Below are 17,600 nucleotides of genomic sequence, written 5' to 3' on the forward strand. Positions count from 1 at the left end.
TAATAAACTTTTTTTAAATTTCTATGAACTTATGGTAAAATGCTCATGGGTCTTATTGTGCTGGGCACTAGAGAGTTTGCCCTCCCTTCTTTGCATGGCTTTGCATCTTGCACGCTATACTCTAAAGAATTAAATGCATGCCTTAAACTACGTTGTTAATTTTCATTGCTGGTGGTTTTATCTCAAACCATTTAAAATATATCCCGGTAGCTGGAAGTCCACTTTATGATTTCTCTATTAAAAAATTCCATAAATTGCTAATAACATTTTTGAAAACTGATCATATCCTTCTCTTCGTAAGCTCCACTTTTAACATTAAGTCAATTTTGTAGAAGTTTAATAAAAAAACGAACAAAATGTTTTTGACATTTGGGTTGAGATGTGATATGCCGGAAAAAGATGTGATTGGAGGAGGGTGCTGTCGTGCTGATCCTATAGCCTTTCATTGTAGTGATGATGAGAATGAGTGCAGTTTGATGATATTTCGTGATTATCATAGTGTTATATGAAAATGTATTTGAAAGAGTCTTAAATATCTTCAAAGATTTATTTTGGGAAAATTTTGTTTCGGGAAAATACTGCATTAGGCAGTAAAATTTTTGTTTTATTTTAACTGTTTCATGTTGCGTTTTTGTTAATTTGTCTATTTCTTTATAATTATAGGTTCTGTCTGGAATAACTATGACGAAATTTGGAGGAATTATAGTTTTAGCATTTGCCCATTCACAGATATTTCAAGTATTCTACTTCAGAATGTATCTTGGCATTGTTCTTATTGGAGCCACTCATGGATTAGTTTTCTTACCAGTTCTTTTGAGCATTATAGGTAATTTCTTTATTCTTGCCACGGACAGTGTTAAAATTTGAAAAACTTGTTTATGTGTATTATCAAGACAATCTATGTTCCATTAGTATGGAAAAAGCATAAGGTATTACAGTAGGCTCGTGAAGGGAATAAAACTTGGAAAGTACCTTTCATCTCAACCTATGAGTGCAAAATGTGTAATTCAACCCATAAGGTACCAAATCTCAATCTTCAGTTCACATCATTAGAGAGGTTAAGCAAAGCGCTCTAGAAGTTTTAACAACCACATTCTTTAAAATTGGTTAAGCACTCTTTCAGTTAGACGGCTAACGCAGTCAAGTGTGTTTGTAATTGAATTTTAACCAATTTCACACCTTTCGCTAACCCAGGGTACACAAACTAAAAACGTTGTTTGAACAATACTAAAACCGGCATTATGTATGTATTTGAGTGTTGTCGAAGTACCATTATTAATTTCTTCGTGTGCCCTGGTGTACCCCGAATGTCTCCTTTTTTTATGCTCTAACTTATTCCGCCAAATTAGTCTTAAATGTACAAGTCCTTGGCATATTTCAATTCAAACAAGTATTTACTCTTTTTAACAAGTAGGCTGCTTGATAAATAATAAGCTGTCATAACTCTCTCGGTTTGTTGAGACGTTGGAAAAATATAACTATCAGTATTTTTATTTAAACAGTATAAAATTATTTCAACGTGTCATGTAAGCTCAACAGATATATGGTGTTGTCTTGAAGTGGTTAAATATTCGGCTAAGAAGTACAAATGGGAAAAGTAAAACATTTCAAATGTTCATGTAACTCCCGACATTGATCAAACGTCTAGGGTGCTCTGCTTAACCTCTCTAATATAGGCAAAGCTTGAAACTGGGAGATCATTTTCTGTTTTGGAAACTTCTGATAGTTTCATCTTATTAATATACATTCTTAAATATAACCAGATCAGTGCCCAGCCGTAACGTTCAAACTCTATACCCTTACCAAAAAAATAATTTGTCTTGGAACTATTGGTTTTAAGTTTATATTTGAGACAAACACAAACTAATATTAACTAAAACCATACTTAAAAACAACTTTACACCAACTAGACTACTAAAAACCAACTAATCACAAACTTGAAAAAGTATTTTCCTGCCAACTTAATAACTTATTTAACTATAGTTGCATTCAACGTAGTATGGTGGAAATATATCCCTAGACATTCCAAGTGTTTGCATAAATAGTTTCTTTTAAATAACCAATATATTCATGAGCAAAAACAATTGCTGGTTAGGTATCGTCCAGATCAAGCACCTCTTTGAGATTGTTCAACTTATTGGTTATTGTTACTGGGGTAACTTCCTTATCTTCTCCTTTCAAAATAAAAATTGGATAAAAGTGGGGGCAAACTTAACAGAGCAAATAATTTGATCATTATGATATATTTTCAGGTCCTCCAATTAATGCTGCAAGGTGCCAGCAAGATATGGTACTGAGCTGTGCCTTATGAAGTGCATCTTTCAACTTCAAGTGATAGCATACTGTAATCTCAAATATATAACCAATATCAAATTGTAATGTTTTATTGGTTTTACGATAATATAATGTATTCATGTTTTGATTTTTTACATTATCTTACTTAATTGTTCGACTTTTTTTAACCTAAATACTGGTAGCTTTATTTTTTTTCCAATGAGAGTAATATTTTTACCCTGCACAAGGGTGCTTTCTATGCTCCTTTCTGCTTATTGCTACAAGTCTTTTGGTATTATAGAATTGCATCCACTGCTGTGTTGATTTTTATGGGTTAGTAGTAGTCATATTTAGTGGCATAGCGCGAGAAGTTAAACTAGGGAGGGCTAAACCTTCACTTATGGGTCGGATTAATTATAGTATTTGATAGACTTCGAAACATAACCTGGAATAATCCATCCCTAGTCAATGCCACTGGTTTTATGCATTAAAAATCCATGAACAAAACATAGTAATCTCATGTCTATTTTCTGCCAGTATTTCAAATTACAAACCTAAGGAAAGAAAGTGCTGAGCTGAAATGAAATATAATTTAACTCTGTACACAATTCTTTTTTAAAGGTGTACAGTGTATGTTGGATACACTTGCTAAAGCCAAAACATTCCAATGTTTTTAATTAGTAGTTGGAACTATTATCACGTTTTATTAAATATAAATTGAATTATTATAACAAATTTTTTTGAAACTCAATAGCTTAAAATCAAAATAAATTGAATAATTTTAAAAATTATGAGCGCCTTTTTTCTTAATCTGTCTAATGTTTTAATTGTTGTATACCAAAAGCTATGTGTTAAAGTCGTCCTGTTTAAACAACACACATCATTACATCATTCACAATTGATGAATTTCTTGGTATGAATTGGCTATGATGCGAGTTATTCACTTTAATCTTCAGCTATAACTGAGCCCATTGGTCTTGCCTTTCACCAGCCCCTTTTCAGCAACTTCTTATTACAGCGCTGCAAATTAGTTAAACATAAATAGACAAAATTATAAATTATAAAGAGTTGAAACTAAAAGTCACCGCAAATCATTAATTTGATGCTTGTTATCTCACCTTTGTTGATGTGATTTCACCATGTTTTTGTTTTTGTATGTGTTTTGATTATCAATAGAAATTTATCTGCTACTTATCGACATGAAATTTGTATACTGTATGTATTAAACTACACATGTTATGAATAATTGACTAATATATTTAGGTTTGTACAAGAATACCTCAAACTTAGAATGCTTATCACTGCCTATTTATATTTCCAATCTGAATAGTCTTGACTCCTCCTTACGAAAACTTTATTTCCCAATCATTTATTTTTTACACATTTTACTGTCTCAAAATTCTTTCCTATAAAATTCCAAGCCAAACTGAAAATCTGGACGAGTAACTTCATATCTTAAACACCTCTGCAAATAATTGAGTTAAAAATTGTAGTCTAGACTATACTAACAATGGTATTTAAGCATTTCAAGTGATAGACATATTCCTGGTTTTGTATAACAGTTTGTATTAAATTGTACAATGTAAAAATATGTATAGTGCTTTTGTTACAATATTAGTATGTTTATAATCAATAAAATAAATTATTTTAAGTCATTTTTATTTAACTTCTTGTGATACATGCATTTAGAAAAACAAACTGAACGTGATCAACACGTTACATATTGTTAACAAATCTACTGTGAAATGAAAATTGCCTTGAGGCTCAATTAGGATGGATTATTTGGAATGTGTCAACCATGTTCAAAATTCTATCACAAAATAGTCAATATTTTATCATTACTTTTTTAGTATGATTGGCTGGTTGAAGGACTTTGTCAAATGCCCACATAAATTTTGGACAGGACATAATATGGAATTAAACTACCTGTTCCTCTACAGTAAGTTTGAAGTTTAATATATTTTAAATAATCAGATGTATTAGGACGTTTGTTGTCTATTCAATACTACATTAGTGTAGAGATATGTATAGTTGTAGTTAGTTACAAGCAACATAAAAGTATAATGGTTGACAGGGTTTATACTGTTCTATTTTGTGCCATTACTGAGTAAAACCTTTCTCTTGATTTTTTAGTACATACGCATCCCATGACTTCCACGAAACATACCGGTAATTTGAAAAAAAATTAAATCTTAAGTGATTTATAAAGTGATAACATATTATGCTCAACAATAAGTTCATTTAAATTACTTTCTCAAAAGGTTGAATACTCCCATTGCTGTACATGTTGAAAAAAGTTTAATATCAAACTTTCATAGAAATTATCCTTTTTCAATAATACCAGTGTACCAGTAATTATTTTCAATCGTCCATAGAAATAATCTCATCTAATAACTCTATTCTGGCTTTTCAAACTACTACTACTACTAATACCACACATTTTTGAATATGAAGAATTTTTCATTTCTTTCTTTTTTTCAAGAATGTGTGGACTGAAAGAACACATGTATTAAGGTTTTTTGTTTTTGATTTTCACAGTCAATGATTACTGCGATTTGGGTGTGGATGGATTGGTTTCAGCAGAGGCTGTTTCTGTAGATGAAGCCATAGCGGTATTCCCCAAAGTCGTTGGTGCATCTTTTACAGAAGTGTCTGAAGAAGTGGCTCCTGTTACTTTCACACTTGCAACAGTAGATTCAGATTCCAGAGCTGCTGAGGTTGGCTTTGCTTCACTGCTCGCTGTCTCGGTGGGTTTGGCTGCCAGTGGAGTTGATGTATCTGTTGAACTAGCATGTCCTGCTTCATGATTATTTAGTGATGGCTTAGCAGAAGATACGTCAGCTGGTTCTTTGTCTTTTTTTGTGGCTTCATCTGCGGCGGGTTTAGCTGTACTAGAATCTATAGGAGTTGAACTAGCATCCTTTAGTACTTCTGGCTTGGAATCTTCAGTTTTGGCGTCTCGTGCAGTTCGGATATGCGGCCTTGAGTAAACAGTGGACGGCAAAAGCAAGGCAAATAGGACCAAGGCAAGTTTTAGTGTTACTGCCATCTGAAATTAGATGTTGGATTTATTTAATATAATGTAAACCTACACAAAATAATAGTAATTAACTCGAATGGGATATTTGGAACATTAGCCCCGCCACATTTTTTCCACTTTTTAGTTCCACCTTACCAACGTACTTATTAAGGGGAACCAAATGGTGCAAAAATTATTAGCCGCAAATAATTAATTTTAAAGATGTACGAACCGCTCGGTTCGGGGCGTAGAATTCACTCCGCGGCGAAGACAGCTCTCCGTCGCGCCGTTTTTACCCTTTCAAAAATCAGCTTTTCTTTATTTGTTGGAGTGGTAATGGCGCCAGTAGGGACACAATATTCGCGAAATATGTTGCTGTAGTAGACGTGGGGTCTAAGGATTAAAATGACCGTGGGCTACTATACAGATAGGAAAGAAACATTTCACAAACCCTATTCATTTTCCGCTAACCATGTCCGATACCGAGTCTTCGTGTAGTTCCGCAAGTTCGGAAGATTCCAATTCTGTTAATTCTGGCGACGAGGAGAGTGATTATAAGCGTTATTTAACGCAATATACGTATAATTATAAAGTCTTTAATCAGTATGAAATCCACGATCTAACAAAGGATCCGTTAAAAATAATCGAGTGGCTGCAAAGCCTCAACCTCATTGCGAAAAATGTAACGTGTCCCAAGTGCGACGACTTAATGGTTCTTACCAAACAGACGAGAACCACCGACAAGTACGTTTGCCGAAACAAAAGGAGTCCGTCAGTTGTCAAACCACAGTTTCAATTCAGAAAAATTCATTTCTTTCGATTTGCGGGAAATTCTTTTATTGGTGTACTTTTACGTGTGCAACTTCGGTCTACAGCGCCAAATTGCCGCAAAACAGTGTTTCCGAAAAATCTGTGTTTTATAATAATAATTATTGAAGAAATATAGCTATAAAGGGGATTTTACTTACTATAGTCAGCACATTTCGCTAGTTTTTTCTTTTGTTTTTAATACTAAACATGATTTTTCGGGAATTAATACTTAAGGAGATATAGTTAATGGGGTTTATATATGCAGCCATGATGATTGTAAGAACGGGGCTGTGGGGGCGCCGGTCCCCCCCCCCCCAGCGCTCAAGCGGAGTGCACCATTGGAATCTCCTTAAAAAGTTCTTTAAGGGGGGGGGGGAAGGGGAACAAAGGGAGTGGCGGGGCTATTGTTCCAATTTACCTATTTGAAAACCTCGCTGTTAATCAACCAGTTAGGCAAAATATTTTTATCTCAATTTTCGAATATTCGAATATTTGATCCAGGAAAAACGATTATTCGCGAAAATATTTAGGTTCGATTTGGTATGTGATCGAATTATTTATTACTGAAGTAGTGTATTCCGAGATACTTTCCAGTGAGACCACCTTTATTTACAATGCACAATAAAGGCTGGTATTCAATCTGGTATAAACGCCACAATGGTCAGCGTCGATTTTAAAATATCTCCGTTAGAACTAATCTACCCTAGTGTAAACCAGCTCTAAGGTTCCACAGCTAGAGGGCCACAAACATTTGAAAAATTCAACCCGAATTTTGTCGTGGTAGTCGGTAAGAATGTCAAATTCTGAAGGCTAGTCTGGAAAATTGTCTGAAATTCGAACGATACTAGACGTCTGAAAATCTGCCTGGAAATCCAGTCACTCCATTCCCCAGTCTTGGAAGAAGCAGATCCAGCTAAATATATTGTGGCATTTTCTCACTTTCATTTCCGATGCTCGCGCTTATAACTAGTATAATTTAATCGCTGGTGTGATCCTACCAACATTGGTCGGAGTCCGTAATATAATTTGTTATAATAAATATCCAAATTGCCATGCAATTTTAAATATTTCAACGATTGTACTGCAAGGACCATAACTGAAAGGGTTCCAATACAAGCCGCTCCCTTCTTTGGCTTTTGACATTTTCGACGCTGCATGCTTGGTGCTTTTTTGCCGAAGTAAACCGTGTAATACTTGGGGTCTTCTGTTGGTAACGCGCTGAATGTTATATTTCCTTTAACAGGGTCACCTGGTTTGGAAGTTCGAACCAAGTTCCGCACGTCCTTGCGCTAAAAATCGACATTTTGTACGCGTACGTCTTTGCTAAGTGGGTTAATACAGAGGCATATTCCGTTCGTGCAAAACTAGGCTAATTCCCCCAACTCTTTTTATCGATTTATTCGCCATTTAATCTCCAATAGTATTAGGTTGATAACGGAAGAAACGCTTTTACGCGTGTAAACATACCAGTTTAGTTTTCTGTAGGCGGCAAAAAATTCTTGATCGTGTCGGTTTTGGGTGGGGCGCTAATACTAGTTGGTAAATTCATTTCATGATTAATCAGAGAGCCAACAAAGCTTCGTACCGGTACCTTGGTAATGCCAAGCGTTTGGGTTTTAGCAACCAAATTCGAATAAACTACCTGTTAAAACGATTCTACTTGTAATCGATATCTTCTGGGAAAAATATAATCTAGCGGGACAAACGGGGGTTTTTGGTCTCTAAGGACATGTCACCCTAATTCTACTCACGTGACTGTTCCTATATAATGGTAGGGTAGTGCACTAATAAAACAGAACAGTTTATGAAAAAGATAAATCGATAATTCGTTGTAGAATCCCTCTGATACGGAAAAAACATAGGGTGTTTCAAACGTTTATGCAAAAATTTTAAGGAGTTGTAGGGGGTGAATTGAGAAGTATGCCTGTTTTTTTTTCAATTTTTCTACAAAGAGTTAAAATAGCGCCAAATACTACTAGCCCCCATGGAAGTAGGCTGCAAAAAGCGCAAAACCAAGCAGCAGGGGAATGCGAACATTAAGGTTTGGGTTCGTGTGATAGGTAAAAAAGGACTTTCTAAACAAATCAAGGTAACCAGCGTAAAAAACTAAACTTGAACTGGCGGATATTCATTTGTTTTTTGTTATTAACTCAATTCCCACGCATTCGCAAATTCATCGTACCCCTGAAATCGCATTTCCCTGCTGCTTGGTTTTGCGCTTGTTGCAACCTACTTCCAGGGGCTAGTAGGCCACACTTTGAAGTTCTCTGGCACTCTTTTAACTCATCGTAGGAAAATGGGAAAAAATAGGCATACTTCTCAACTCACCACCTACAACTCCTTAATAATTTTGCATAACCTTTTGCAACAACCTGTACATATATATGTACATTATACTTCTTCGGTTAATACCGATAGCAGTTTCCATCCTTGCCCCTGATCGCCACTCGTAGACAAAATTGAAAAATACTTTTGCACTTGGTGATAGTACCAGATTCTGGACTCGAACTTGATAAATATTAATGAAAGGCTTCACGTGAACAAGTTCTCACTTACGCTAGAACCTATGTGGTACGCAATGAAGAAGATTTGTACTCCGATTATGCTGAAGATGGCGCAACACAACTTTAGAGAGTTTTCCCGTTTCTATTCAATAACGGCGCGCGACGCACGTTCAGTTGCACGTTCTAATTAACACATGACACCGAGCACCCATCGCGTTTCGTTATTTAAAGGGAATAGAACCTCCAACGCGTTCTTTATGGAAGACCCCATCAATTTCCTTTATTCCCTTCACAATCAGCGATTATCAGCGCCGCAGGTGTGAAAAGCCATGCCAAGCGACAGAAACTCCCTGTAAAAGAAAGGGAGAAAGCCCCCAAATGTCGGAGTACAAATCTTCCTCGTTGCTTATTATATTTGTAAAAGAAATGATATTTGTAGAAAATAGAGTAGCAAAGCTAGACCAAGGCACCACACCAAAGCTAATAACGTTAACATCAGTATGTTTTTATGAAAATGTGAAACCGAAGAATTCGAGGGAAAACCCAGGGCTATCTTTCCATTCACGCAGCTGTATTGTTCTAGAACAACAATTATCGCTTTAAGCGGAAACTTTTAAATCTGATAGTGATAACAACCTCTTGCGCGACGGCTTGTGGTATTGCAGAGGCTATGTAAAGTCTAGACTTTCACTCTGTGGAATTCCTCTCCCGACTCCGAATGTAGGATATTAAACATAATTCCACATTTTAGTGTAGAGAATACACATTTTGTCTACTGACGTGTCTAAACATTAAGAAACCTGTGTTAATAATCGGTCTCTATAAGCTTGTTACAGATGACCTTGGCAGAGCGTATTTAAAGAATTTCATAAATACCCAAAATGCTTCTGCACCAAATGCCTTTTATAGGAACTACAATAGATTTAGATTTACCCAAAAATGACCGTATGCCGTCCAATAGACGCATATATATAGATGCTCCGATTTATTTGGATAGTTATAACAAATAATGTATTTCTTTACATTTAGGAGGAATGACTCGTAGGTTCCCTAAAACTGACGCCATTGAAGCATACTGTGGTGACTTTTTCCTTTCCCCTCTCGCAGTAAAATTCGGCAATGATTCTCGCGGATCGTCTCAACATAGTCATTTACCCTCACAAAGTAACCAAATGCCGTAGCATCCAGTACTTAACGACATCCAATGCTCTACGGAGAGTACATGTCAGAATGGGCGTGTAATGTCTTGAGCGGGTACGTTCGTACAAAAGGTACTACGAGCGCCTTCTTTTTAATCCTTTCTTAATACTTTTAAAGGGCCACACCGACGTATGAAAAATTCGACCCGAATTTAGCAAATACGGCAAATTCAATTCTGGAAACTAGCGCGTGAAACAGGTCAAATTCAAACGCCGGTGTGGCCCTTTAAGCAAAAAAACCGGTGTGAGATTTCGCGATGGTGAGACTCCCACGGGAATTCAGCCTTATTTGAAATTCCGTATATCTTGGCGGAATAGTCTCTAAAATAGCGTTTGCTCTTTCAAAGGCTCTTGAATATTTAATAAGAGCCCAGAAATTTTGGATCGATTTTGAACGCATCTGTAGATATTCCCGCATTCGCCCGGCGCTTCTACGAAATTTGCACGTCGCGTTCGGAGCGCCGCTGGGAGAGAGGCCTTCACCATTTAGGCACGTTCCGTTCTATTTTTGGGTTAATCTAATAAAGTGTTATTAAAAGAACCTATACCTGGCGAAACTCAATTGAACTAAATCATTCCAAGCCCGGAGCTTACCTAAATGATTCGCGTACGGATAAACCCTTTTTTGAAACTATGTATGAGACCTCACAAGGAGACATCCCGAAGTGTAACCCACCGATTTTGTTCAAACTCGGGGGATTGGTAGACCTTCATGTAACTTGAAAAATCGTAAAGGGAATTTATTCGATGGGCAACCGTTTTGCCATGGCAACGAAAAATGTTTTTGACAACAACAAATTTAAATTTTCCCATTGAAAATAACATGGGATTCTGAACGATAAATTCTAAATTGACAAAAAAAACATCAAAACTGATCAACTTTTGATCAATTTGAGGTCAAAATCCCATGTTATTTTCAATGGGAAAATTTAATATTCTGTGTTGTCAAAAACATTTTTCGTTGCCATGGCAAAACGGTTGCCCATTGAATAAATTCCCTTTAGGATTTTTCATGATACATGAAGGTCTACCAATCCCCCGAGTTTGAACAAAATCGGTGGGTTACACTCCGGGATGTCTCCTTATCAGTGCGATCAGAAGTATATAATTTATATCTTAGCGAGAGGTATTCGCAAACCTATACCACAAATGTTATTCGCTCGAAACACGTACCTTCGGAGACTCCAGTTGATTTTTCCAAAACCCCTTTCAGAAGAAGAAAATATAATTTATTAAGAAAATATACCCCTTAGAGAGTGTACTTTTTACATTTCACATACTCAGGTAGAGAAATACCTAAAATATTCCTCTAGGGCAGCGGTTCCCAAAAGGTGTTCCGCGGAACCCTGGGGTTCCGAGAATTCGCAGCGCGGCCATCTTTGTTTGTGTCAAGAGTCTTGTAAGATAAGTAAAAAAAATGAGTTGGGGTTCCTCCAGAATTAGGCGGATAATTTAGGGCTCCATAGCAAAACAAAAATGGGAACCACTGCTAGAGAGACTGAACTATAGCTACTCTAGTGCATCAACCATAATAGTGTACAATTTTGATTGGCTGATAAACTTTTGTTAGTCTGCTACAGGTGCTGTTGTCAATTTTTTTTAATCTTAGGTCTTGCTTGATACCTGTATTATGTTTTAACTTTCTAATGAGGTATCAGTAGTGTAGCCATAATTTTGGTAATATATTTCGGGGGCATATGCCCCCTGTGCGACCCTTGACTACGCCACGGATTGTTTAGTGTAAATAAATAAAAGGTGTAGAGCAATAACTATAAAAAAACTTATTTTGGATATAAATTATTTGAAACGGTGAGTTAAATTTAAAAATTAATTTACTACATATTTAAGGAAATATGTATTTGGTTATTAATTTTGAGCACGATTCAAATGTACCGCATATCGTTGATGTATTATGTACGCGACACCGCGGCTGGACGCTGCACAAATTATGTGAGAAGATATTGTTTCAAGCAAAAATCATTAGTGATAAAGGCAGAGCTATAATTCTCTAAATCTCTAAGAGTATTTTCAGGAGTTTATAACAAATGCCTTCGGAGAGTTCCTTGTAACATCCTTTTGACAAGCTGACATGTGCATTTGAAAAGACCGAAAGTCCGCTTTCTTAGCGTGCGCGCGTTAAGCCATCAGGGCCTCAACCTAATCGATATTCCCGATCAAAGCGCCAATGGGACTGTGCGGAAAATTTTCGAAACTAAAGCCACAGTTACACTTTACCTTAAAAAACAAGTTAAGCCAGTTTGAATGCCAATTTTGACCAAAACTTTTGCGGGAAACTCTCCATGTAAACCCGTTTTAAGCGATTTCATAAGTCATGAAATAGTGACGATGGCTAATGGTCGCGTTAACACCATGTATTTTTGAAAGGTTTCTGGGCTATTTAACCAATTTTTAATCCTAAGTGTGGTATGATAAATCTACATATAACCGAAATTATCCTGACTATTAAGCGCTAGCTCTTAACAGGTTTTCACTTCGTTAAACACTCGAGTGACTTCTATTTATAATATGTCTCTTGGGAGATAAGTATATCCATCTAGGCCAAAGTGACATATCTAGGCTTAAGATTTCAGTGGGCGCGAATTTCCCGCTAAAAGGCAGATGTTTACATCACGATTCAACCGTTTGATATTGTAAAATGCAAACGATATGTAACGATAGCTGAGAAGTTTAGTAATACATCCCCAAGATAACGTTGGATACTCGTTATATCTATTCGCGGATTTAACTAATTTAAATTTCTATATTTCATACTGTTGGTGCCATCTAGTACGACTTCGGAATTCGTATGCATAAAAATCGACCTCTAATGGCATTACCGCTGTGAAAGGATCTTTTACTTTTCTCAAATGTCTATATCGGTCAATTGGTGCAATAATACAGCCTACGTTATCTCTTTAATATTATAATATACAAGATTTGCGTCTACTCTTTTTTTTTTAAAAGGCCGTTCTTTGAATACATTCGCACGTGCGCAGTTGCTGCTACGCCTATTTCTCCCGATAGAATGATATTATAAGAGTGTTTCGCGTTTGGCCAAATAAAATTCTGTGCCACCTAAACCCAATAGATAATCAATCTGTGAACCCCTTTGAAATCCAAACTTCGCGTTGATACGTACTTTCACACCAACAGAATAGCTTTAGTCAAACAATAAGCCGCTATTAAGATTTTACTACGTTTACATTCCTTCACGTCCACCGGAGTACATTTCAAAACTGTATAAACATGACTATACATGTATTACGCATGAAGGTAAAAATAACTTTGTTTTTATTTTCAAAATTACGTTGTTGCTTTACGCGAATTATAGTTATTTAAATTCCATATCATTTATTTCCAGTAAAATATCCGTTTGCATTGCAATTACATTTAAATTGTGCCAAGGTTTTCGCCTTTCAGCAATCAATTTTTTATGTACCATTTAAAAGAAATTACCAATTTCTCTGTCGGCTTAAAAATGTAAATAACAGTAAATTGCTGGCCTTGAATAAGGGTGGAGTGAAATGTTCAAATATTTATGAGCCTACAAGATTGCAAATGATAGTAATGACTAGTCCAAATAAAACACGTTAATCGGGAATCGGTATGAACACAAATATATGGGGTTGGTTTTCAGTATTATCTTGTCACATCGATTAAAGATGGCAATACACAACATTAGGGAATTTCTTACGTTTCTTCCTATAATGATAGCCCATAATACTGGGTTGCATCCGTTTGTTAATAAGATGACTAGGAAGATACAATAGAAAAAATATAAATAATAGTATGGTCTATCAATTTTTGATAACCACAAACAAATTAATAAAAAGATTACCAAAATCCGTGATCCGGATTTCGTTTTTTCTAGGCTTATTAGCCAGCTAAATTTGAATTCGTCAAAATTTTCAAAATATTACCAAAAATATTGCTCCGATTAAAAACAATCAGAATTATTTTGCCTTAGTTTTGGTTTTAAAAGCGATTTCACTAAGATGATACCGCAATATGTTTCGGGTCACTGTGAAGAAAGGATTTGGTAAACATATATCCATACCTAATTGGTTATGTTACTGGTGATTTTAATAACATTCCAAATTTACTTGCTAAATACAAGTGGTATACAACTCGCCACCCTACCATAGTGACTTCCTACTTAATGGGTAGGTCTTTGGCATCAAGGCACCGACTTAATAATAAAAAGTGTTACGTATAAGTTCTATAGAATTTTTAACCGAAACTTAATTTTAAGTTATTATTTTTGAACACTGAAATGGAGTGATGTACCTCTCGGTCCTTGTATACTTTCCAAGACCATTTTTCAATCACCGCAAATTTGGCGTTGTTATTTTCGTAGATTTTTAATAATGGCTAGTTTTGATACAAAGAATAGGCGCGGGTATAGAAACCATAATGGATAAATTGGTCATTTTTCTTGCGGGATGCTAGACGAAATTGACCATATAGTTTCGGAACTCGCCTGTAAATCAGGTTTCCCTTTAACCCGAGCCAGTGAAGAGTTATGGCGCGATTCGGGGATTTCTTTCGCGGCTTTGACAAGCTCGTTTATCTTATTTAGACAGAATTTTACCCCGCTTTTTGCATTACTAATACGCGGGTGAGTTACGATCGCATTTGTCTTCCACGTCTTGACACTAAAAAAATCTTGATTAAGGCGCTACCTGCCAAACCTTATCGCTACAAGCTGGTTAGCAACAAAAGTTTTATTAAAAATATTTAAATTGACGCTGGTAATAACCGACTAACTTTCCCCAGTACCTTATTACTTAACGGTAGGTATTACATTTTAGAAGTTGGTACTCTGTAGCCATGGTTAAACTATGGTTTTCAACCAGATTTCTTAGCTAGTTTCTTTCAACTTTATTGGACGAAACTGGCATTCAAATCGACTTAAAATGAGTTTTAAGCTTTAAAGTGACCGTGATTTAGTTCTGACCAATACTCAGAGAGACATTCGTGAGCCAACCTAAATTGGAAAGAACAGATTATAAATGTTCATAACTTTATAAATCTGATCTAAAAGCTAGTTCCAGTAGTTTGTCACGGTTGATGTCTGAATGAACGTCCATTACTTTAAAAATCTGATACAACGGAAGTTCCAGTAGTTTGTCACGGGCCTGTAGCCGCGAGTCCGCGACAACAGACGTAGATTTAGATTCAGTCCGCGATTATCAGGGTTGGGCTATGAGAGCGGCGCCAAACGGAATTTCTGAGGCGCTTATTGGGTGAGGTAAATCGAACGACATGACCGTCGGCTCAAGATAATGACCACAGTGATATGCTTGAAAACCTTCCGCCACGTATTCACCATATCTGACCACGTGATATCTATCTTCTATCTACATCGTACACTATTTACGTCATCAAATTTACTTCTAATCTATAAATGTTCACCCGGACATAATGCCTTATAAGTCTGCCTCTGTATATTGTCTCGATAGAAAAAAAAAATCAATGGTAATTTGTTTTACATGGAACGCAAAACACACGAACTGGAAAGGTTAATGTATTTTTGATAACGTTTTCGACCAGTCAAAAAGTAAATTGAAAAATTTAAAGTTTAAGGGAATCTCACTATCGCTTCGGGTGAAATAAACTTAGTTTTGCCGACGCCATCAGCACGATATAGTCTACGCGATGTGACACTTTCCTAACTTCCGCTTTTCATCTGTAAAGTCGCCAACGAGTATTCAAGGTTTTTCAAGTAACGCCCTTTACCCTAACATCCTTTGAACAAAGATGCTACAAGAGAAATACTTTTATGACATGCTTCTGAGTTATTTTGATAAATATGGTTTAACGGAAAAGACTATATCAGTCTCAAATTGCTCATTGTTTCTGCCATTGAGAAACGTTACGCTTCAAGTGGTTTCGCGAGCTTCAGCGCCGTCTAAAGCAACCTTGTGAAAGTTTACACGTCTTCGATTAACTCTTTACCCGATACTAAACCTCTTCATTACTAGAGTTGTCAACGGCTAACATTATCGATCTTTCAAACAAGCGCCCGAACGCCAGGTCAGCCAACTAATTTGATTGGTTTTCCAAGATAGTCACCTGATGTTTTCGCGTGAAATAAGAATTTCAAATTCAGAAGATCGATGATAAAACTCCATCTTAATTATTAACCTACGAATGTACCTACAGTTTTTAATCTTCGGGAAAACAATGGAGGTCATGTGATAGGACGTGTCTCTACGGCACATACCCCTTCCTAGTATATTGCAAGACTGGGTTGCATATTTCTTCCTAATATACTGTATAAGCGTCTCTAATATAGACACAGAAATTGGTGCGTATCTATTAGATTATATTGGACGCTCGAAGATTGCAGATTGTGGTCTTTTCTCTCAATATAAAATTTCCATTAGAAAAATTCCCAAAAACAACAAATATGTTCAAAAGTAAACCAAGTCTAAACAATTTATATTGAAATTAAAATAATAACAATAATAATTTAATAATGGAAATGCTCTGTTAAAAAGGTTAAAAACATAATGAGTAGAACTGTAGAACTCTTATTTCGATTTTCTTTCAAAATTCAATTGACTTTTGCTCTGTGGTAGCGAATTGTAAAATAACATACAGGCGAAAAATTGTTTATACTTTTAATTTGTATAATTATTAAATGAATTTCATTTAACTTAAAATTGGAAGTATAATCATTCGCATTTCAATAGAAACATATTTAGAACTTCGGATTAGATTAAGCAGGATTCTGAGAAAGCCCTAATAACCCCGCATTGCAGCCCTTAAAACGTAAATTCCGTTCCATGCAGATTAGTTTCTGCTAATTTGAATCTATTTCGAATTACGCGGCTTTAACTCCTTCGCGGCATCAATTCAATCAGCGCCAAGGTAACCGCGTTTTAGCGCAAATAGCAATTAAGTGCCGCTTAGACTCATAGAGTCATTGCACTCCGCGAAAATCGAAGTAAATGAACTTAATTCCTTCCGACGTCTTAAACAGGTAAAGAAGGGGTGGCGTTGCGCAAAGGTTATTCCTCCGAATGAATGCGGCTTAAATGGAATTCCATTAGCTCTTCCTAATCCGTCCGCGCTTTTCGTTAGAAAATTTAACCTACGAAGCGTTAAGTTTAGCCTAACCTAATTTCTCGAGAAACGGTGGTGAGAGGAGCCGCTACAGAGGAGTATTGATCTCGCGTTTCTAGATTCTTCCGTGAAGGAGAGAGGGACACGAGCCAAATAAAATCATTGAAAACCCCTGTGGGAAAGTGTACCTACCTTAGTACGATTGGTTTTGTTCGATTTTGACGGAGCGTTGAGAAAATATCAGAGTCCCTGATTGGTGGACGAAGAACAAAATTAGAATCGGCAAAAGAGGATTTCGTCGAAGACTTTCAAAGGTCGGTTTAGAACGATGTTCGTCGGATGAGACTGCCTCCTTTGACTGTCGAGCAGGGCTGAAGAGAGCGAAGGAAACTGATCTTGTTCTTGGTTGCGTTACCCAAGAGAATCTGACGGCTTCGAGCGGGAGAGGGCGCGCTTATACGATAGAACAAGTTGGGTGAGCCCCAAAATACGCTGTCTGCCGATTTAGCTCCTACCCTCCCTCCGGCGTAAACGACGTAGAGTCTTAGAGAGACAATTTATTCATTAGTACAACACCTTCAGCTTGTGTTGGGAAAAAAAAAACAAAATATTGGCGTAAATTCTAGCTCAAAAATACGCTTTTGTTTTTATAAAGTGTAACCCTAAGTAAATTAATAACCCTGAGTATGACACTTCCTATTGTTTCAATACTAATTTTCTAAC

General features: G+C 36.3%; 2 protein-coding genes across 5 annotated transcripts in view; one reads left to right on the forward strand and one right to left on the reverse strand.

Moving 5' to 3' along the window:
• Nucleotides 1-3,911, forward strand: part of LOC149942953 (NPC intracellular cholesterol transporter 1-like) — a 60,461-nt gene extending 56,550 nt beyond the window's left edge. Inside the window, exons 23-24 of one of the 2 annotated variants that reach the window (XM_090179839.1) lie at nt 664-826; nt 2,253-3,910. In XM_090179839.1, the coding sequence (XP_090035965.1) occupies nt 664-826; nt 2,253-2,311 (222 nt within the window). In that variant the 3' untranslated portion in view covers nt 2,312-3,910. Of the gene's footprint in view, nt 1-663; nt 827-2,252 lie in introns of both variants that reach the window. The other variant, XM_090179840.1, reaches the window with a different exon arrangement.
• LOC149942955 (uncharacterized) lies at nt 3,883-17,284 on the reverse strand. 3 transcript variants are annotated; one of them, XM_090179843.1, is made up of 2 exons: nt 8,660-8,782; nt 3,883-5,323 (listed from the first exon to the last, which is right to left on the reverse strand). In XM_090179843.1, exon 2 carries the CDS (start codon nt 5,321-5,323, stop codon nt 4,820-4,822), a length of 504 nt encoding a protein of 167 aa, XP_090035969.1. In that variant the 5' UTR covers nt 8,660-8,782; the 3' UTR covers nt 3,883-4,819. The 3 variants fall into 3 exon arrangements, with proteins under 3 accessions (XP_090035969.1, XP_090035970.1, XP_090035968.1); XM_090179844.1 differs by lacking the exon at nt 8,660-8,782 and adding an exon at nt 8,516-8,648; XM_090179842.1 differs by lacking the exon at nt 8,660-8,782 and adding an exon at nt 17,070-17,284 and having other exon boundaries at nt 3,884-5,323.
• Between the last annotated feature and the right edge of the window lie 316 nt (nt 17,285-17,600).

The sequence above is a fragment of the Leiobunum rupestre genome, chromosome 6 (assembly GCF_980474605.1).
Source record: "Leiobunum rupestre chromosome 6, qqLeiRupe1.1.hap1, whole genome shotgun sequence".
NCBI classification, from domain to species: Eukaryota; Metazoa; Arthropoda; class Arachnida; order Opiliones; family Sclerosomatidae; genus Leiobunum; species Leiobunum rupestre.